The sequence below is a fragment of the Lissotriton vulgaris genome, chromosome 4_1, assembly GCF_964263255.1.
Source record: "Lissotriton vulgaris chromosome 4_1, aLisVul1.2, whole genome shotgun sequence".
Classification (NCBI taxonomy): domain Eukaryota; kingdom Metazoa; phylum Chordata; class Amphibia; order Caudata; family Salamandridae; genus Lissotriton; species Lissotriton vulgaris.
The window spans coordinates 1,258,431,446-1,258,454,428 of NC_141691.1; the positions used below are offsets into that span (position 1 = coordinate 1,258,431,446).

Here is a 22,983-nt window from a genome sequence, read left to right on the forward strand (position 1 = left end):
TTCTCCTCTAGCCAAACCAAATGTTGCCTTCAGTTGGTTCCTTTTGAAAATTTTGGGCACATATATAATGATATTCCTCTCTTTGTGAAGTTTGTTGAAGAGGATCTCACTGGTGAATGATGCCATCTAAGTTATTGTTAACAAAATGATCCCTCTTGTGCAAATTCGTTTTTGTTTTTGCTTATCGCTCTGCCTGTTTCCTTCACCTGCTTGTGGAAGATTTGGCAGAAGTACAGTAATCATTATTTTGAGAGCAGTTCCTGAACTCATGACTAGCTTGACTAACATATGTGACAACAACAAGATGATAGATGGAATGCTTAATTTAAACTTAGCTCTTGGTAGGCACTGCAGACAGCATTCCAATCCATCTTGGTTTCGCCCACCATGCCACTCTAGCCAGAGGCCCGCCTTATGCAAATCAGTACCAACCCTGCGCCTCCTGGGAACAGTCTGTCCTGAACTGCCATGCGAGGCCCCTTCCAGAAGGGGCCTCGCATGGCAGCAACCCCTGATCAGTTTCACCGTACTTCTGGCTTATCAGCAGGGTGTAGCTTGAGCCCTATGGCATACTGAGCATGGAACCCACATCTGAGGATACAAGTCACATTTATTGCATCATCAACGAGTTTATAGGTGAAATCTTGAATCTTAGCCACTGGAAATTGCTCTAGGGAGCATTCCATTCCGTTTTCGCCCAGCATGCCACTCTAGATAAAGATCAACCTTATGCAAATCAGTTGCGACCCTGCTCCTCATGGGAACAGTCTGTCCTGAACTCCGAAGACAGACTGTCCTAAAGAAGGAACCACTAGCAACCCCAAATTTGTTTCGCCCTACTTGGGGCTTGTCAGCAGCGTGTAGTTTGAGTCTTATGGCACAGTGAGCACAGTACCAACGTCTGGGCATACCCATCACATTTTAGAGTGTCAACTGCAGCAATAAGAAGATGATGGATGTAATGTTTAAATTCATATCAGCCTCTGGCGATTGCTCTGGGCCGCATTGCAACCCAACAGTTTTCCCCTGTACCACTCCCTCCTTCGAACCCTCCTTTCCAGTCTTTCTGCAGTGGCGTTGTCTCAGTCCCTGGACAGTGACCTGGAGGAGGACAGATGCAAGGAAGATGTTGCATGGTGTACATTACTGCAGCAAACTACACAAGGGGCCTCGTCTTGCTCATGCCATGCAGCAATATTGAGTGCCCAAGGTTACCTGCTTCTGCTTCCATTTTGTCAGCCATGAGTGGTTCAGTAATGAAGTATGATATTGGAGAAATAGTGCAGATAAAACACAGAGAAAAATGGCTGTGAGTGTTTGTGTAATTAGCTAGTCTGACAGTAACTTCACTAAATCAAGCAATAAACAGTGCAACCCAAATGACCAGCAGCGAAAGACAGGCAAAGGACAACAGGACCATTTATGACCATGTAGCTCAATCTAGTCCTTGAGCAGCATCGTGCTCATAACACGCTTGAAGCTGAACAGCCAACATTAGTATCCAGGTATATCATTACACAACCACTTAATTGAAAACTCAGCTCATGCTTGTCCATGCTTTTAATGTATAATAATTCAATATGTGAAAATTTTCATGATCTTTATTGGTTTGTTCTGCCTTTGCAGTGCAAGCCAGCCATAAACCAAAGCAGGTCTTCCAGTATAAGCCTCACTGTTGAGAGTGCTTTGGAAAGCTTTGATTTCCTGAACACCTCTGACTTTGACGAGGATGATGTAGACGATGAAGCAGAGGAGGTTTGTAATAGTGGCGGTGCCGACTCAGTCTTCTCAGACACGGAAACTGAGAAGGGCAGGTAGGTTAGAAGTTGAGACCAAGTGTGCAATGCTATCCCTGTGTCGATGGCAACGGACCCTGGTGCACACCGTGTTCAAGGAAGAGAGAGTCTTGATTTCAATTTATTAACCATACATTATGAACAGCATCACTTAGAGTGAATTTGGTATATCTCTTTAAGGAATGGGCCACATTTTGTTAAAGCTAACAGTGGAAACCTCTCACAGGATCTCTTCCTTGACATGTTTGGACCTGGTTTTGGTGCAGTTACTAATGTCTTTTGTGTTTTTTCCTCTGTCTTTTCTCTCCAGCCCAGTGAGTCTATGCAGTGGATTAAGAGTGTCAATAACAATAACAGAGTGGCAGATTTAAGCAGCATGGTGCATGTTTCCTTTGGAATGTAAGAGGGATGAGTGGTATTTTGTTCCATGTTTTATGTGCCAGCTGGTCTTATGTCCTTGTCATTCATCGTCGTCGTTCTGTGTGATTGTCACCTGTCACTCATCCTCAATAACACCGCTTCGTCATTAACCTCTTCGTGTATTTTTACTAACATACTATATGAAACAATTTCTCAAAGAGTAAAAATATAAAGTCCCAGAATTGATTTGTGTTAATTTTACCATTGAAACCTCGCTTGAGTATTTAAAAAAGCTTCTTACAAGCAGACCTACATAGAGCGAATACTAAAAACAATACTCTAGGGCAAACACAATAATGATGATAATAATGAATAATAATAACATCCTCTACTGCGTAGACCCCTCATATAATGTCTTAATAGATAAGCTATTTCACAGGCTCTACCATCACATACATCACCCCTTTCATGCAAAACAGTAGAATGATTTGTTTTCTAACTTATTGATGACGTGTCATCATACACATCGGCAAATTCTTGAGCATCCGTAAAAATATGTATTTTTAACCGTGAAAATTATACTATTGGGAAAACAATTAAAGAAAACATTGCATAGAGGACATAGCACCATTTTTCAAAACTTTCTTGTAGAAGCTCTTCCTATAGAATGTATTGCATATGCTTTTTATGTGTATAATGTAAAAACTGCAAGTTATCTAATTGTTTTGTTTTATTTTGGCAGCTATAAATCAGAACACCCAGATGCCAGAGGGCACCTTAGTGAGGCCTTGACAGAGGACACAGGAGTTGGCACGAGTGTCGCTGGGAGTCCCTTACCTTTAACCACAGGCAATGAAAGTCTTGACATTACCCTGATTCGGCACCTGCAGTACTGCACCCAACTAATTCAGGTATGATTTACCGAAATATAAAGGTTGTTCAGTTTAACATGCTCGCAAAAATATTCCAGTGAAGCAAACTTATCTACTCAGTTTTATACCTCGTGTAAAAGAGGCAATAGAAAAAAACCCACAGGCTTTCGACAAAATCTTTTTTTGTGTGTGTGTTCCTCATTGTTTAAGCTGGAAAATGGGGCCTGGTTTTGTGACCAGGCACATTCTAGTTGATATATGTGTAGATTTATTAAGAGCTTTAGTAGACCCCTGGCAGGAAAAGCTCAGACTTCATAACAGTTCTAGAATCTTGTTCACAGAAAACGAAGGATAGCATAGTAGGCATGTACATGCCAAACCAGGAGAGGCAATCATTAAATAACCAATTCACAACACATCTCCCTTCCCAAACATAGAACACAAACATCTAAGAAAGACAGAAACTGAATCTAACCATGTGGATATTGTATTCATTTAGCAAATATCCACATACAATTTATACACAATCTATAATCTTACGATTTCTTTGATTTTCTTCGAAAACAAAATTGGGTTTCAACCACCTCACTTAATCCAGAATTTATGGGAATTAGAGCACTTCCGCACCAAATCCTATGTTTTGGTTTACGACACATGGGTACCTTACTCACATTCCATCACTTTCCATCTTCCAGAACGACCATATTACTATTAGCTTCACACACCTGTTTGGAGCATGATCATTTCGAATTACCCTTCTCGTGATTACCTCCAACACACACACTCACCCAATCTTCTAACTTAAACCATCTTTTATTCTTCCTCATTTTGTCGTTATGACTCTGTGCATATAGATCTTGATATTTATCCACCCTGTCATCCAAAACTTGCCTATCCACCGCAGCTTGTGATGTCCTCTTAATTCAAGAAGGAACTGCAGTGGGGCATGCCACCTTTCCCTTTAGTAAAAAGTATGGGATTTTCCCAGCAGTTGAGTGCAGTATGGTTCTATAGCTCCATAACCTATTATTGACTTCTTGTTTCCAATTCAATCCCCCACACAGGCTAATTAGATACACGCTCCCAACACACGAATGAACCTTCTCACCAAACCATTCTCATCCACAAGGATGAGAAATTGCAGTTTTGTGATGCTTATTGCCTTCCTTTTTGAGAAAGAACTCAAACTCCTTAGAAACAAACTGTGGCCCGTTATCCTAAAACAACCACCTCTGGGCATCCTTCTCTTTTAAAAGTTTCCTCACAATAAGCAACTATATTGAGGGCTCTGTCCTTGTTCAGAAAAGCCACTCCAGGCCATTTAGAAAATTAATCCATTAACACAATAGCATATCTGCCATCAATGCAGACAGTCAAATTGGCCACACATATCAAAGGCAACTTTCACTGATGACCTTTTTTGAAATGCCATAGGTGAAATAGGTATTTTGGACAACATATCCGTTTTTTCGCTACTTGTGGAAGGTACACAATCCTGTACAAACCTCCTAACCTCTTTGTCCATACTGGACCGCCAGAAATCAATGCATGCTTTTCTTTTCATAGATGACATCCCACATTTTTCTACAGGCAACAAAGTCAACAACTGTTGGTGCAGGCTGAATGGGACGACCAGTCTGTCACATCTTCTGATAATACCGTCCAGCACTGACAATTTCTTCCAAACTGATAACGCACTTAAACTTTCCCTCTTGTCATAATTCAAGAGTAATCAACACGGTAATTTGTCTATTAACATTTGTAGTGTTTTTTCCTCTAACAATGCTTTCTTCCATTCATCCACCCATATAGCTCCCTAGCAACGATGTTTTACCTCAGAAAACAGCCATTCTTCATCTTCTACAAGTGTATCATTACACAAAGGCAAACTTGACAAACAAGCAGCATTGATAGTTTGGTTCCCTGAGCATACTTGATGGTGAATCTAAATTCTTGCAGTCGATACAGCCATTTGGTTATGCATGGTGTCGCTTTACGTGACCCTTTTGCGGTAAATACATCTCTCAAAGGTCTATGGTCCATTCTAATTCAAACTTAGTTCCCTAAACATATTTCCTAAAGTGTTGCATACCTCACCAACATCCTACAGCCTCTTTCTCAATGATCGAGTACGTGCTTTCTGCAATCATCAATGAGCGTTGCGCAAACACCACCACTTTTTCACGAACATCTGACATCTGCATCAGTACTGCTCCTAGACCATACACACCTGCATCAGTAACAACAATGGTTCTGTCATTGGGATCAAAAGGCTTCAGCACTACAGCTTCAGCAATTGATTTCCTCACCATTTCTAAACCTTGTTGACAAGCATTGGTCCATTGATACTTTACACTGTTCTTCATTAAGGAGCGTAAAACATGTACTATGTCAAAAAAGATTTCAATGAACTTTGAGTCGTACACTCCGCTAGCCCCAAAATTGGGACTCACCACTTGCCTTGACAATATCAAACTCCAGTGGTACGCCCAGCCCTCTCTAACTTCTCCAATACCCATTACAAAGCCATATCATGTTTTTAGTCGCATCCCACACAAGTATGTCATTTTGTTAATGTGGGAAATGGGATGATGATCAACCGGTATGCTATCATTCAAGTCCCTACAGTCCACACACATGCGCATCTTTCCATTTGCCTTATTGGCTTTAATAATCAGAATGAGCCACTATGAAGATTCTTTAGGCTCAGTAACACCTTACTTCCTCAAACAATCTAGTTCATCACTTAGGTGACCTTGTAGGGCTAACAGGGCATTGCACATTTTATACACTTTGGCGTGACTCTTTTTTTTAAAAACAATATGATCCGATAATGGAGGAAGGGACTTCAAAAAACAAATGAAATAATGTTAAGTGTAATTAAGCTATTTAAAATAGTTCAAAATATAAATAACTATAAACTAATTAAAAATATTTAACAATAGTACATAGTTATTTACTTATAACACTGAATTACAAATACTTAATAACCTAAATAGGTTATTAAATATTCTATACTTAAATAATAAATGCGTACTTAAAAAAATATTTTTAACAAATTTATATTTTGTATATTTTTACCTATTTAAAATAATTTAAAAGTAAAATAGTAAAATAAGTCAAAACTGTAGACTTACTCAAAAGTGTAGTTTGTGAATTTGATCCACAGTGTTCATAAGAACAAGGAGGATTACATAAAGCACATGGCAGTGCACATGCTTTGAAGTGGCAAATTGTGCCTACCTAAGCACTACTGAACACTTTTGTATCACAAACGGGCGCTCTTATAATACTGTTTGTGTTGCCTTGTGAGATTAAAAGGCAGCAATCATTAGCCTTAGGACTGAGCCCACTGCGAAGGAGTAGCTCACAACTTGTGGCTATTCATTCAGTTTACAAAAACTGTGCACTCTACATTTCAATACCACCTCAGGAGTATTTTTCAAAGAGTGCCATGAATTAGAATGGGCTTTGGTGGAGAGGAGATTCGGAAAAAATATGGAGGCTGGTTCTCGGCCAATGTTTATGTTACTCTTCTGGCTGCACTTCCTAAGTCAACTGTAGAGTTATGAAAGTGCAGATTGCTCTTCAGAGTGTTGCTTTGCCAGTCTAGTTTGCCATGGGAATCACCCAAACAATAATTATTCATGAGTTAATTCATGCACCAGCTGTTGTGTATTGGTTATTTAATGGTTTGCTCTCGCGGTTTGGCATGTGCTTGCTTACTATGCAATCTTAGTGTTCTACAAATAAAATTCAGGATCTGTTATGATAAGAGTCTATGCTGTTCCTGCCAAGGGTTGCAAGTATCTACTTAAGCTCCTAATAAATCGACAAGTATATCAACTAGAGTGTGCCTCTTCACAAAACTGGCAACAAAGATGGCATAAAATGAAGCTGCCCATGGGGCCTATTATTTATGAGTAGTTGTTGTACTGACCCCTGCAGATTTTCATGTGTGTGAATAATTGTCAGACTATCCGCGAGTTCTGGGATCCTTTTACCTGTTGTTGCAGTCAATATCTGAAGACATACTTCCAGAACCTTTATTTGCCTGTTCAGTAACTGATTATGCAAAGCAATCATCTGCTGTCCACTGTGGTCAATAAAATATGCTGCAACAAGCAGGCATTCCAGGCTAGCACTGAAGGGAGTGGCTTTATTTTGCCTCAGCTGTGACTCAGATTACATTTTTTAATGGTACTGGCTCACAGGTCATCACAAGACAGGAGACACTAATAAATACTGGAAAATAAATTACTGTGGCAGAACTGTGGAATGGGGAAAGAGGAAATAAAACAAAGAATCTTAAAATGGTGACTGAAAGAAAGAGAAGATTTTGATTGGCAAAGAAAAAATAAGTTAAAGACAAATGAATTTAGACAATGCAAAGGAATACAAGAGGAACTCAAATTAGTGAAGAGAAAAGGAAAGAGAAAGGAAAGCAGATGGAACGAAGGTGAATGGAAAGAAGGACGGAAAAGGAAAAATAAAAGGGAAAAGGAAAGCTGGAACAGTAGGAAGAAGTAAGAGGGAAACAAGAACAATAGAATGAAATAAATGAAAGATGAAATGAGAGATGGATACAAGGGCAATGGAAAGAGGAGTTCAAAAGAATTAACAAATAGAAGGAATGCAAAAAGAAAGGAGGAGGGGAAAACGGTGATAAGGGAAGTGAGAGGAAGTTAAGAAGCAAGGAAGGAGCTGCATCGGATATACAAGGTGTTGTGTTGGACTGGAATGGACTGACCCTATCTGTATCATCTTCCCTCTTTCAACTAATACATGTGCTAATTCATGAGCTGCAACCAATGAATTGTGTTTGTCTACATAAAACCAATAAAGTTGATTATCAAAAAAATAAGAAGCAAGGAAGGAACACGAAAATAATTATTAAAAAATGTAAAGAAAGGAGGAATGAAAGAAAAGGTGAAAGGAAATGAAATAAGGGTATAAATAAGGACAGAATGTGAGAAAGAGGAATAGATGGAACAAAACAAGAATTATCGTAGCAATGAAAATGGAAAGAGGAATGAAAAGAGAATGGCAAAAGGAGGAAAGAAAGAAAAATAGACAGTAGGGAAAAAGATGGCAAGAAAAAGAGAATAATGATGAAATAAAGGCGTTAATACTGGTAAATATGCAGTTTTCAGACACATTGTTTAAAATCATGCTATAAAATGCATAATTCTTCTGAGGGAACAATTCCCACTAGGTTTCTTCATAGGAAAGGTCGCAATTGCTCACTTTGCTCGAACATTTTGTTCCAATGGCTTAAAGTGGGGGTTATTTTATTTCTTGGCTTCTTCCTTGGGCATCACGATATTTTAAAAACTACTTTGACTTCAAACTAATTTTTCTTTCTACACAGAGCATGCTACAACAGCTTGATCAAATCATAGAACCGATATAATAGGTCAGTCGTACAGTACCTCTCCTTCGAAGGCCATCCTGAAACTACTCTAAAAGGCAACCCGGTGTAGCATCACGAAAGTATTACTAGGTTTATTTTCTTCCTTCTACATGACTGACAATCATTATTCTGTTTGTATATCTTTTTGTACATCTTTATTTTATTCATTTATTTTACAGAGTTTTATATAGCACGAACTTGACCACAATCGGGTATCAGTGCGCTTTACATAGCACCAGTGCATTACATGAGGACACGCTCATTTTGTTTGTTAGGCACAGGGAGATTAAGTGATTTCCATACTTTCCGATAGCCAATTATCATACAGTTGACTGTAGGACATGCAATCACTCCTGTAATACCCATTACAGTGTTCCAATTAGTGCACCACCCGAGATCAGGCTTCATCTAACCGGGAGCATTAATTTTTCCCAAATGAAATGGAGGTGAGATGTGGTCTAATGGCCAAAGCTGAAAAAATATGCAGGCAGCAGTCTGCAAGCAATGTGCACTGTTCCCTGGAAAAACTATTTTCCACAAAAAAATAACAAAGGTGATAAATCTTTACTCAGTATTACCTTTATATTGCAAAAAAATCATCACAATTCAGTCATCACAAAACAAATTCTTGATTTTTTTCTGAATATACAGTACGTAATGTGTACATACAATCGTGAATACTGAATATCTATCTATCTAGATTGATACATTTATATGCTTTAACATTACAAAACATAAAACAGCATTTTATCATGAAAATCACATTTGTGAAAGAATCTTCATGTAGATATATTTGTATGATTCATAGAGTCCAAAGCCCAATGCATTTCGGGAATAAAATTTCCCTTCATCAGGGGCGATTTCCTAAAAACATGAATGAGATCAAATTTGTATTTATGTAGGTAAGAGAATGGCACTTATTGTAAACAAGACACTGCGGGGGTGCCGTTCCTAATTGTGAATAAGAATCTCACATGCAAAGTAAGTCATAGAAGGAAAACAGAAATCGTGGTATAGGCGTGTATAAAACACGAAAGAAGCAAGCCGTGAATAAAGAAGCCAATAACTGTTACCATAGGAATGGATCTGAGTGGTATTCAAAAATTCATGGGAAAAGTGTACTGGTGTTAAGAAGAACAGTTCCCGTGCTACCTGAAGTCTTAGAAAATTGTACACCCTATGTACCTGAACTCGATGCAGCAATAAACAATCCTCTATGATACTCTGGTTTCAAAATGTTCCAACTTGGACGCTGGGAAACCATGTTCAAGTTCTGGAGATGATTCAACAACCTGTGCTTCCTGCAAATCATTTAATCTCCACGTGGCTAAATTAAAAAATAGTAATCTGACATTGTGTAATGTAATATGGTGATCGTTTAGATCTTTCTAATGCCTTTCGGCTAACTTCACGCTTTATAAAACTGAAGAAAGCCGTCAGAATTGCTTCACCACAAAAATGTATGTATGTAGTATTTAGACATCACAAAATCTCTAAAGGCAGCAGAGTGCTGTACAGGGTCAAGGGCAGAAATACAGTCAACAAGTGATTGCCAGACAACATGACATGCATATAAAAAGACGTTTTGTATCTGCCTTACTTCGAAAGTCATTACAAGTCATGATATCTCTATGAATGTGTGACTTTCTGCTATGTATAGTTTTGAAAATATTGTAGCTGTGAACCAGGCAACCAACCTCCCTTTTCTTTTCACAGCAAATCGTGCAGTCTAGCAAAACACTCTTCGTTCTGAGGGATTACCTGGATAAACTTGCCAAGCAATGTCTAGTGTTGCAAAAACTTGCAGAGATCAGCACAGAGCATTTGGGAAATCTTAGCTCACTCACTGAAGGTAAGGGTGCAAGACTAACGGAGATGTCTCAGACCTGATGATATACCAGAGTAGACTTCACACATTTTCCTAATGGTCACTATAATGTACTTGCACTTGCCCTTCTGTGGTGTTTATGTACTTGAAATGTCAAATATTTGGATTCAATCTCAACATCATTACATGTGGTGCATCAACTAATTTAAGCTTGAGAAACATTATAGGATATTTGCAGTTGTAATGGAGGAATGTATCTGCTCTTTGTTTATCCGCACTTCCATCATTGCAATGCTGTTTTAGTGGGGTGGATGGTTTGGTAAATTTAGCGCCACTGGCATGTAAATGTTGAAAAACATAGGGTCTTCTGCTACCAGCTTAGTGCAGAAAAGAAGCTAATGTATAAAATAATGTGTTGTTGATGTGCTATAATGTGTGTATGGAAATGTATGCAACTAATTACTTACTGCAACTGCCATGTGATTAACTTTTAGTGTAGTATAGTGTCGGATTTCAGTGAAGATTTCAACAGTTAAAATTCAAATACCTGCACACATAAGTTAGAGTTACCTTGTGAGTTTCCACTCTAGTGTGGAAATCAATAAAGACCTTGTCGCTGGTGAAGAAAAAAATGCATTAGCAAAAAAAGACCCACTGCTGGATGACACTGAGCACTACTTGCACACTGGCACCTCAAACATATTTCAGCTAAACTATTCAAGAACCATTAAGTAACAGTTCCTGAAATATCATTTGATGCTGTTACCGTGCTCCCAGCACTTTCTACACTGGCAAAGAGACTCTGCAAAGACGACCTGCCGCTTATGCGGCGCGAGCACAGAAGTTCTGCTGCACCTGCTTTGCACCTGCAAAGAGCTTCTGGCTGAACGGAGGCAGCTGCTAAAAGAATATTCCAACTAAAGAATGACTCGCACTCGAAGACAGGCCATGTTGGCCTGTTTTGCCCTTGTGGACCCATGGCTGAACTACCTACTGGTACAATTCCTTACACTGGTAGCTAAGAAGATGCCAGAAAGTGACTTTGTTTGATTTTGACCAAGGCTCTTTGGAGCTGAAGCAGTGTATTTTGCTGACCCTTCCCATAATGGGAGCTGTGACTCTAGTTTCAGCGCAAGTCTCCCTGCAATCCGCTTGTGGGGCGAAAACCCTAAGAGCCTGTTGCCGGACTCAATTTCGTACTTGAATTGGCAACACACGTATGGTGTACTGAACTAAATCTCAGAATGATCTCTACTATAAATCCTTTGGCTGATCAATATTGATCCCAGGGTGCATAATCATTATCCAGAAAGGTTTCTATGGACTGCTTTTAAAGCCAAGCAATGTTTTTCTACTTGTAAAAAAAAATGAAACGCCACTGCATCTCTTGTAAAGTTTTTATGCATCATTTTTATTATTGCTATGCAATGGTCAATCAAAATTGCTCCTAGGGAGCGTCGTCAACACCTACTTGCTACCTCTGCTTTTCATGTGTTTTCCCTTTGTGTTAGTTTACCAATTTATGCAATTTTCATCTTTTGAAATGTACCTCACAACTTTTTTTAAATTATTATTAAATGATCCAAATATAATTTTAATTTAACTAGATTTCAACGTGAATCAATAGAACTAAGTTTTGAATTTATATTTTGACAATAAACCTACAGCCAGAGATGTTTGCCATTTTTCATAAAGTTAATACAGGCGAGAAATATTCATGTTGTAATTAAAGTATAATGCCAGTAGAAAACCACATGGTAATATGTTAAAACAAGAAGAAAATACGAAATAAATAAAAAATGTGTGCCATGTTGTTTTTCTTGGTGATCTAACGCTTTTGTTTCACAAGCCAATATGATTATATTTACATGATGATGTTCTAAAGCAGATTTTAGGTATCCTGTTTTTCATTGGTGTTATGTCTGATTTCTTCAAGTGTCATTAACGTGCCTCTCAGTGATACACTCAATGAACAGTTAGTAAATTATACAATTGTGTGGAATCTAAGAAATGGTTTCTTATCAGGACGTTGAAAATGGGCGATTCCAACAACCTCATGCAGTGTACAAAATGAATGCCAATCTGAACTCCAGTGAGGTTCTGAATCAAACATAGCTTGGAGAGATTAAACAAGCATTTACAATGCAATGGCCTCTGCTTTTTTAAAGTTAGAGCTATTGGCATTGCAAATTGCATTTTTTCTTTGTTTTCTAAACATAAATAAATGGTATTGGCATTTACAATGACAACAGGTGAGCATAAGAGAGTAGTACAGAGCCACACACACACTCACACACACACAGACATCCCTCAGTCTAGGTCAGCCACACGCCCATCTCTGCCCAGGTAACGCCCCAGGGAACAGAGACAAGAAGAAAACACGAGCACAGCCAGGGAACAGAGGCATGAAGAAAACACGCGCACAGCCAGGGAACAGAGGCAAGAAGAAAAGACGCGCACAGCCAGGGAACAGAGGCAAGAATAAAAAATGTTCACAGCCAGGGACAGGGCCGGACTGGGAACCAGAACCGGCCCTGGCAAAGTGCTCGGCCGGCCCCCCTCTCCCCCTCTGGGAGGAGAGGGGAGGGGGGAGAGGTGCGACCGCGCTCTGCGACAGGGCCGGTTTTCGGCCGTTTTTGTTACAGGGCCGTTTTTGCAGCATAACGGCCCTGTAACAAAAACGGCCCCAGGGGCCCAAAACCGGCCCCCAACCATGCGGCCCACCGGGGAATTTCCCGGTGCCCTCAACGGCCAGTCCGGGCCTGGCCAGGGAACAGAGGCAAGAAAAGACGAGCACAGCCAGGGAACAGAGGCAACAAACACGAGCACAGCCAGGGAACAGAGGCAACAAACACGAACACAGCCAGGGAACAGAGGCAACAAACACAAGCACAGCCAGGGAACAGAGGCAAGAAAAAAACACGAGCACAGCTAGGGAACAGAGGCAACAAACACAAGCACAGCTAGGGAACAGAGGCAACAAACACGAGCACAGCCAGGGAACAGAGGCGAGAAGAAAACAGGAGCACAGCCAGGGAACAGAGGCAACAAACACAAGCACAGCCAGGGAACAGAGGCAACAAACATGAGCACAGCCAGGGAACAGAAGCAAGAAGAAAACACGCACACACAGAGAGCCACACACACACACACAGAGAGCCCCCCCACACACCCACACACAGAGCCCCCCCACGCACACACACAGATAGCCCCACACACAGAGAGACCCCCCCACACACAGAGCCCCCCCACACACACGTACACACACAGCCCCCCCCACACACACAGTCCCCCTACACCAACACACAAGGAGCTCCCCCCACACAGCCCCCCACACACACACAAACAGAGCCCCCCCACATACACACACAGAGCCCGCCCACACACACAGAGTCACACAGAGCCACACACACACACACACACACACAGCCAGAGCCACACACACACACAGAGAGCCACACACACACACAGAGCCGCACACACACACAGCCACACATACACACACACAGAGCTACACACACAGGGAACAGAGGCCAGAAAAAACGCTCACAGCGAGGGGGCAGGAGAGCAAGCACACCCAGGGGGCAGGGGAGCAAGCACACCCAGGGGGCAGGAGAGCAAGCACAGCAAGGGGCAGGAGAGAAAGCACAGCCAGTGGGCAGGAGAGCAAGCACAGCCAGGGGGCAGGAGAGCAAGCTCAGCCAGGCCTTTGACATTAATTATGCATGTTACCTACGCAGGCTTACACATCACACGGCTAGTAATTGCATGGATATTGGGTATTATTTTTTCAATTACTTGTTGCAAAAATTATGGTCGGAGTCAACGTGCGCAGGCAAGCCCTTGCTTTCAATAATGTAACTGCATTAGACTTTGAACGTGTGGCCCACCTTCCTCCACAACAACAAAGCCCCTCCTGTGTGACCGAGGGGGAGGCTAGCGGGGGGGGTAGCACGTGGTCGCCCTTCACTCTAGCCTGAGCAAGACACGAAGGGGCCTCAGAGGGCTCGCCGGAAGGATCGGCCGCTGCACAAGACCTGGCCGAGTTAGTGCACACAAGAAGCCATCACGTCCACTGGAGCACAAGCATCCTTGAGGGGGTCCTTCGCGCACCACACTGCATGGGGTGGAAGCTGGAGAGGGCTGAGGTCAACTTAGACTCTGGACCGAATACGTACAGCGCAGGGCGCTGGCAGTGGCAGCAGCAGCAGGCGGCGCCTGGGGGCAGCTCTGGTCGGGGAGAGGGGTGCCTGCTGTCGTGTAGCTAATCCGCCCTGGTGAGGCCAGGCTGGAGAACAGACACTGGTCCCTGATGACGGCCACAACCTGTCACTCATGTACACAGTGAGCCGCTCTGCATCACAGGACTCAGGTCCAATGCAGTCTCCACAGAATCAGGAAGCATCAATGGTGCTTGTAACTCGCTGCTGGACGAGGAGGAGCTGAAGCGGCAAAACGTGACACCAGGAGGCTGGAGACCCCCTCAGGCAGCCTCCGCAGAACACAAACTCCCAAGAAACACCCCCAAGATGCCTCGCGTACCCGCACTGAGCAACTCCTCAAAGAACTGTTCAATGCATTTCATATAGTTCGGCTCTGCAGACCCGGAGCAGTACGGCTCCAACCTCTTACCCTTTCAGAGCCCCCACACACCTTTCTGTCTGCATTCGCCCATCATTGCCCCCGCACCCTGAGAGCCACTCGCCCCTCCATTGCTCTCCACCTCCCTCACCACCAGAGAGCCCCGCACTCACCCGCGGTTCCTTCCCTTCACACTTCTCTCCGGGCGCTGGGTCCCCTCACACCATCCTCTTCCTCCTCGCAAGAATGTTTCAGCCTTGTTTTATTGGCATAGTTTATGCTGCACATTTATCATGTGTATCCTGAACATTAGAAACTAGTTTGCTTAAATATCTAAGCGTGTTAAAACATAATACATATAATGCAATGTAATAATAATGCTTTTTACTTTGCTGACCGCATTGCCTTTCATCACTTAATTTCACAGATAGATAATTATCGATTTCCATGATGGCTAACTGACCTAACTTTATTGCATAATTTGGTGATGTCTTGCCTCATGATTCTAGTAGACCTGACATCTATTGATAAGTAGAGTAAGCCAACCAAAATAATGCAGTTCAGCAGCAATCACCAGGTAATTTGAGCCGGTGCTTGCAGGTGGGGTCCGGAATTTATTTTACCTGTCATGCTTTGTATCAAAACTAGAGAGTGAAAAGAAACACAAGGAAAAAAGGAGGGGGAGGACAAAGACGGACACAAATGTGACAAAAGGAGATAGGAGGAACCTGCAAGTGTGGGATAAAGAAACAAGGAGTGTCTGCTGGTGGAATAAAGAGGCATGAGATGGAATGAAGAGTATGCAGTCTTAGTATTCGGCACCCTGACTTTCGATAGCAGCGACTGCAGGTTTTTTAAGCAAACGTTGTGGCGCAGCAATTATTCTTTTACAACAGTCTCCTTAACTAAACTTTTTCTAAGGAGGAACCTATTCAAAGTAATGGAACCCCATATTATTGAAGTTTAGGAGACCTATACAAATAGTTGCACATAGAACTCTGGGTGTCATAGTGAACAAATTCCCAGTAAGGAAAGACTCATAGCACAGCTACTATAAGTCAGATTCTCAGACCCCATTAACAATTCGAGACAAGTTAAGCTCAGGAACTTGCAAAGTCAGAAGAGGCAAGTGACGGTAGATCAGTCGGAACTGCTGCTATTGCGAATTAACTTCGAAGAAAGTTGACATGGTAGCTGCATGCAAAAGGTCCTCTACAGCAAAATCAGTAAAGCCATAAACTTGAGAACTCTATTAACTGATTCAGGTGATTTGATAGGATGAAGGCACTCACAGAAAGACCACACACAATCCCAAAATTCAGTTTTTTCAGCTGCGGTGCTCTTAGAGGGGAAGATAAACCCAACTCCCCTAAACCCAATCCAAGTATTGGCAAACAAAAGATATCACTTGCGTGTGCCTCAAAGTGATATATTACATAAATTTAAAAAATCCAAGATTTTTCAGAGGGAAGTAGAATGAAAGAATTCACATTTAGGATCAGCTTGTAAATATATCATGCCAACAGCTACAATCAAATGAGTGAAGAGCTTCTGTCACCTTGCAGCACGCGCAATTATCAAATGCGGGTAACTGGTGCTTTTCTGGAAATGAGCTTCTGGATCTTGGTTTATAGCACAATTTGGTAGCCTGCCTGCGGCTGTATATGTAACAGTCTATTCAACATAAATCATGGTGAGCCCTCCGGACACTCAAGAAAATGTCTGGGCCGTATCTAGAGACCTGCTTATGGAGTCGCATGTTTTGGGGGAAAGCTGATTGTCCATAAAAACATATGACACCCCCAGAGTTACTTAACAGAAAAGCATTGTGGTGGAATCGGGTCTGTATTGACAGCTAAAGAGAGCATAAGACTAGTAACCATTTCCATCTTATCTAACCGATAAAAGTAGTGCTACATCAACTTTGACAGGTATATGGCGTGTTCTTTTATTGTTTTCTATTGTACATCTTATCAACACATTTATGATACTGTGTTTATATTACATTTTACAGTGATATGCATCTCTTGCCTTACCTTTCCTTCTCCATAAATTTTTTCTCTTCAAAGCGTAGATGGAAAAACTCGGTCTGGAAACAACGCACATTTTATCACTGTGAATGCATGAATTTATTAGATTATACTAAAGTATTTTGCCATTATCTCAATTTCTATCCTTGAAGATTATTTATGGTTTATAAAGATCAAATAAAAGAATTAGTTGCTATAATATGGTTATTGCACTTAATTATATATGCTTACATTATGGACCAGCCTTCCCTACTAGAGAAGTCCATGTTCGTTAATAGGATAATAAAATATCCCTCAGCAGAAACATCAGTCTTATTTTACTCATCTGTTTCCTGAAGAATGTCCACAGTAAGTGTACTTTCTTACTGTGAGTTCCTTTTTAAACTAGAACTACAGCACAAAACAAGTACAGAATTCATATCCTTTTTGCGTAGGCGAGGAGTACGAGACGTGTAGAAATACTTCTTGAGATACTAAGACTGTGGTTGACCGCATTCATTCAACAGATAGGCCTATTGCAACAAGTTGAGGCAGGGTTCTGAAGAAGGCACTTCCAAGTATACATTTCTGTGACAGTAAAACCGATTACAAAGATTTCAAATACAAAGAAAACAAGATTGGCGAGGATTAGTTTTAGATCTTTGAAAGTTATTGTGTATGATGAGCTCAACAGCTAATCTTTAATGTTGGCTGGATGGTTCAGGCAAACTGATGTGCTATCTATCGTTTCACTGGCGGGAAGCAAGGGCTTTCTGCCATGCCCCTGACACGCACTGAGCAGCACTCAAAGGACACTGGCAGCCTTGTCTGTCAGCAGTCAGTTGTTCAACAAATCCAAAATGAAATACTCACCAAACAAACGCATTGTCCCTGGAGCAGTCTAACCGTCACTGCTTGTTAATTGCTTTGAAAGTGCTTGATTTTAACGCAAATGGAATATTAAAGCATCATGGGTTGGAAATCTCTTAGTGGCTTACTAAAGTCTAGAATATGGAGGGCCTTTATGACCAAGAAAAAGCTACCTCCATGGCAACGTTGTTTGAAGTGTATCAGTTGTGTCTATAATGTACTAAAATAATAATCATGGTCTCCAAGTCGGGAACATAGGATTGTTCAGTAATGCTGCTGTGAATCAGACTGTAAAACAGAAACATCTTGCTGTCTCTGAGAGGTGTGATGATGCGATATGATATTATATTTTATGATATGGTATGATATCCCATCATATATGATATGAATCTCTTGTATACCTCCAATAGGTCACAACAGTAGTAATTCAAAGGCTGGGTCCAAACAGGGTTGATGTGGTGAGCAAACAAATAATGAATTTTACCCAGATCTGTGACTGGGGTGAATGTTTGACAATGTTCAGCATTACATCCATCATCTTTTTGTGTTGCTGTGGTTCAAAGTTGTAAAAATATCAGAAACACAGCATTAAGTAACAGGCTTTCTTAAAATACTGTCCCAATGGTAGTTTTTGGAGATTGAATCTTACTAAAGTTTCACATGCAGTGCATAATCTTGTTTTTTAGCTTTTAGTCTCAAAACGGCACTTGGAACGGGAAGAAGAGGACCTTGATGTTCATGTGGAGAGCCTTACTTGCTCCCAACATGCTTCGTTAGAACCTTGGCAGTGGCCAGGAACCGGCGTCGGCTGCAGTACAGCCCCTTCATGTAGTAGGTTTACCAGTTGTCTGTTCCAGCTGGTAAAATCAGGACCAGTGTACCCGCACCTAGTCCGCAATCATGCTGATCTTATTCCACATGGAAATTATGATTTGTGCAGGTCACAATCGGGGCATTAGACAGGACATGGTATTATTTGGCATTACTCTTTAAGCCAGAGTTCTTCAATCTGGGCGGCGCGCCATCATCTGGAGGGGGGCGCGCGCGCTCCACTTTCAAATCTCACCGTCCCATGTCGCAGGTACATTTGCGACGTGCCATACTCCGGGATTTTAAAGAAAAGCATTGTCCTGCGGTCTTCAGCTCTCTCAGGACTCTGACATTGTGATGGGGTCTGATCCACACCTGCCTCTCAGACACTGAAGTGCAGGCAGTCGCACAACGTCCATTAAGGTCAAAGGGCTTCAGCCCACCCTCCCACCCCTCCTGTGTGGCAGCCCGGGATGAGGCAGCATCCCGGGAACACAGACAGCCACGCCGAGTACTTCAGTGGTCTTTTAAAGACCATTTGCTTCTTAATTACGCCTTTGTTCTTTTTTTCACAGCTTCTTAGACCCCTGCATCGCCACTCTGCCTGTTGATTGAATAATCAGCCCCCCCTCCCCCTCTGAACTTTTTTGACCTAAATATACTGCTGCCAACTGTAATTTTATGATTAACTAATAAACCTTCATTGTTTGAAGTTTGATGCTACCTTAAGAAGGCGTATTTCTTTAATGATATTTGATGGCATTTGATTATTTGACTATCATGTTCATTTAGGGCAGAGTTCTTCAATCTTTGGGGTGTGCTTCCCGGGGGGGGGGCATCATCTGGAGGGGGCGCACGCTCCACCGTAAAATTTCACCAGCCCATGTCGCAAGTACATTTGCGACGTGTCATACTCATGTAATTTAAAGAAAAACATTTTACTGCGGTCTTCTTAGAGCCCCTGCATCTCCACTCTGTCTGTTGATGGAATAATCAGCCCCCCTCCCCCCAAAGTGTTTTCGTAGCCTCCCCCCCCCCCCCCAGAAATTTGGCCCTAGTTGTGCCTCTGCTTGCAGGGCACATTGGCTGCCCTTGTGTTAAGACATGACAGCAATTCCGCACAAAAACTGCACATGTGCATACACACCGAGAGCCTGCCTATTTTCTATTTAAGTAAAAAGTAAAATGAGTTATTCTGTGCCTCACCTCTCCCGATCAAATGGCTGAGATATATAAATCTGTAAATACAGATCAGAGCCCAGTGGATGAAAACACTTAGGTGCTCACTAGATTTGTAACCTCTGCCCTACACCCTTGGATGCTCCTTGTGGTCACAGGCCCAATATATCTCAATATCACTAAACACCCTGAGTCTCCCTGAGATTTTGGTCTTTTTCACCCTAGCATCCTCACAGAAGCCATCTCATCACTGAAATGAGTACTAGCCCTTAAATACTATATCACTGAAGTTTGGTATTCTTTTGCTAATTATCCACAGTCTGTTTTCAGAACTATGACTGAAAAGGTGCAGCTGTCCAGCACAGGTACATGATGAAAATGTACTTCTGTGGATTTTTCTGACTGCTGTGCCAGATCCATTCTTTATTTCAGAAATGTCTTTGATCCCATGGTCACGTACGATTCCCTGTAGGTCCACTCAGCCATACATGTTTCTGAGGTTGATAAAATGATAGCCGTTTAGTTGAGTAGCAAAGACGTTATTTCTCTTCCTTTATTGTCACTGGGGCCAAAGTTCTGGTGTTCTGGCTTTTGCCCTCCAAGCAGATCTAAGAGGTATACCCAACAGCTGAGTAACATGCACACCCAAGTCATTTTAGCAGAGGGCAATGGTGACTGTCAACCCATCTTTTCAATGAGGTACTTAAAATTGTGTACAACCTTTCAATCACCAAATCACCTATGTCTGCTGGATGTTTGTACTCCAGATGCAGGTAGTACAGCTGGCGGTCTGACAGGGCAAAAACTGATTGTAGCCCTCGTAGTAACTGCCCTTCATGGTCCCGTTGGAAGCAGCAGAAGACATTATATGAAGGTAGCAAAGTAAGGATTGGAAATGGAGTAGCCTGAGGCGAATAGCCAGGCCTTCTGGGTTAGAGCAGGTCCACTACTAGTTGGTCACAGGCGTTGAGCACTTGGATGTATGTAGATTCAGTCAGGAGTGGAGTGAAATCTTTACTTCAACGTGCATTATCCGTGGTAGTAATTAAGAAAGGCTGGTCAGTAAGGAGCTCCACTAGCGATACATTTAAGACATTCAAGTAGTGGTATCTTGCTTTGTTCCATGAGATAAGACATTGCCTTTTTTGTGATAATCTAGGTTGAGGTTCACTTACAAAGTTAGTCTTCTTGCAATGGGAAGGGTGATAAGCCTTGTTTGTTCAACAGCACTTCTGTTTTTAGATAAAGCTAAAGAGAGTACAAAAATACCTGGTAGCACTGCTGTATTATTTGTTCTTCCTGAGGAATGTGCATTTGGAGGCATAGGTTTTCAATAATGTTAGGGGCGTGTGAGTCTGAGATTTCCTAACAAGCATAAAGGTGTACTCAGCTAAAAAGATAGGGTAAGCTGGAGCGCCTGGACAGTGGTAACAGGCAGGGTTAGGAGCATGCATTTTCAGTTATTTAGAAAAATACGCCCAGTCAGCATTGGAGCTCAGTGAGATAGTCTTGACTATGTTGTCCATTGTAGTCCAGTTCCTCTTTACAGAAATGTAGGGCAGAAAGGCCACGGAGAGCAAGCTAGCATAACCCAAACTTAACATCAACAGACCAGGCTCAGGGTGAGCAGCGGCAGCAGAGTTTTTAGTAGCCCAGGCACAGCAGCAGAACACGTGTGGAAAGATTGAGGAATCAGGGTAAGCAGGCTAGATAAAAGCATCAATTTGTAGAAAAAGCTGCAGAATACCGAACAGCATACAATAATAAGGCACCTAAACCTCCAGAAAGGGAAAGTTTGGAACTTCCTGAACCATAAAACCGGTGTACTCCATGGTGATCTATATAGCAAGGAACCAATGATCTCACTTTTTCTCCTTTTTAATAAAATATATAGAAATGATTTCAGAAATCAAACAATATGAACATTATGTGCAAGGATTAATGTGCTGAACGACATTGTAATTAGTTTTTTCTACTGAGATGTACAATGCTCATTGTTAAGCTTCAATCAGTAAAGTTTTGAGCTAATGTTTCTAAGTGGCTGTGGATGTAGCAGATTCAATCAGTTATTTGCCAAATATGGCCTGGGATAGGAGGATGGCGGTCGATTGTGTAGTGTACCAGATTCCAGACATTTCTGGCAGTTGGTGGGGGGGGCCAACATCTAAAAAAAATCAGCTGGCGGGGCTCAACCTAAAAACGTTTGAAGACCTCTGCTTTAAGCTCTACTTAATTTTAGATGTATACATTTAGGTTTGGCTTCTGTATAGCAACCTTTTACATTTCGTGTGGGTAGACTAGCAGAACATATATTTTTTTTGCCTGCCACTGGTTCACAATGATACCAGATGTAGGGCTGTTTTGTATCTCCTGCCCAAGGGTATCAAAAGATGCAATTAGAAATATTAGACAACATGCACCTTGGTGTCAAGAAGACAGATATCATCTGTAGATGTGTCCAAAGAGGCAGCCCAGCCTGAAAATGTTTCTGACCTTGAGATTGAGCATTCCCTTTCAATATGGGTGAGTCTGCTGAAGCGATTTAATTAGGAAGAAGATGGCGCTGGTGCATTTGAAAATGCATCCTTAAACTGACACCTTGAGCGTGCTGTAGCTATAATAACAGTGGGGAATAAAACCAACGCTGAACTTAAGTTGACCTCGTTCTCGACCTCAAGTTGATCTGGATGTTTCTTCGATGCCGGAGACTGCAAGTTGAAAACTTCCAAAATTCAACACCAGCAAAGCCTCCTCGAAAATAAAGACGCCGAATCATCAGGGTTGTAAAATTGACTTCGGAAAATAAAATAACCGTCGTGACTGGTAGTAAAGCGTCTATTACTGAACAGGGAGAGAAATGAAAGGGCAAGTCATGACATAACCACTTGTTCACCAGCCAAACTTGAATGCCTCAGTGGGTGGCGCACCCCCTTTTAATGCATACAAAGATCCACAGAAAAGAACAGATGATTGTGAAGGACTTGGAAGAACTACTGAGTGCACGTCCAATACTATAATTTTTCTTGTCCTCCCTCTTCACTGTGTGGTTTGCTGTTCAGTCAGTATGCTTGGCTTCCAAATCGGTCCACCAAAAATGGTGCCCAAAAATTCCATGGAAAATGCTTCTACTCTACAAATCAGATACAGCCCTATGGTCAGCGGGGACCTGCGGCTTACACACGACGTCTGGTGTTTAGGTGCCCTTTGAAAATCAATGCTTCCTATATCTCGCTATGTGTACAATAGTTACTACCAAGATGCGGAA

The 22,983-nt window shown here is 41.8% G+C and overlaps 1 protein-coding gene across 4 annotated transcripts in view; it reads left to right on the top strand.

Annotated features, from left to right (window-relative positions):
- Window positions 1–22,983, top strand: part of RIPOR2 (RHO family interacting cell polarization regulator 2) — a 622,104-nt gene that overhangs the window by 460,989 nt on the left and 138,132 nt on the right. For 3 of the 4 annotated variants that reach the window (XM_086965454.1, XM_086965457.1, XM_086965455.1), the window contains 3 exons: window positions 1,627–1,814; window positions 2,899–3,067; window positions 10,158–10,293. In XM_086965454.1, coding sequence (XP_086821580.1) covers window positions 1,627–1,814; window positions 2,899–3,067; window positions 10,158–10,293 — 493 coding nt within the window. Of the gene's footprint in view, window positions 1–1,626; window positions 1,815–2,106; window positions 2,196–2,898; window positions 3,068–10,157; window positions 10,294–22,983 lie in introns of all 4 variants that reach the window. The other variant, XM_086965456.1, reaches the window with a different exon arrangement.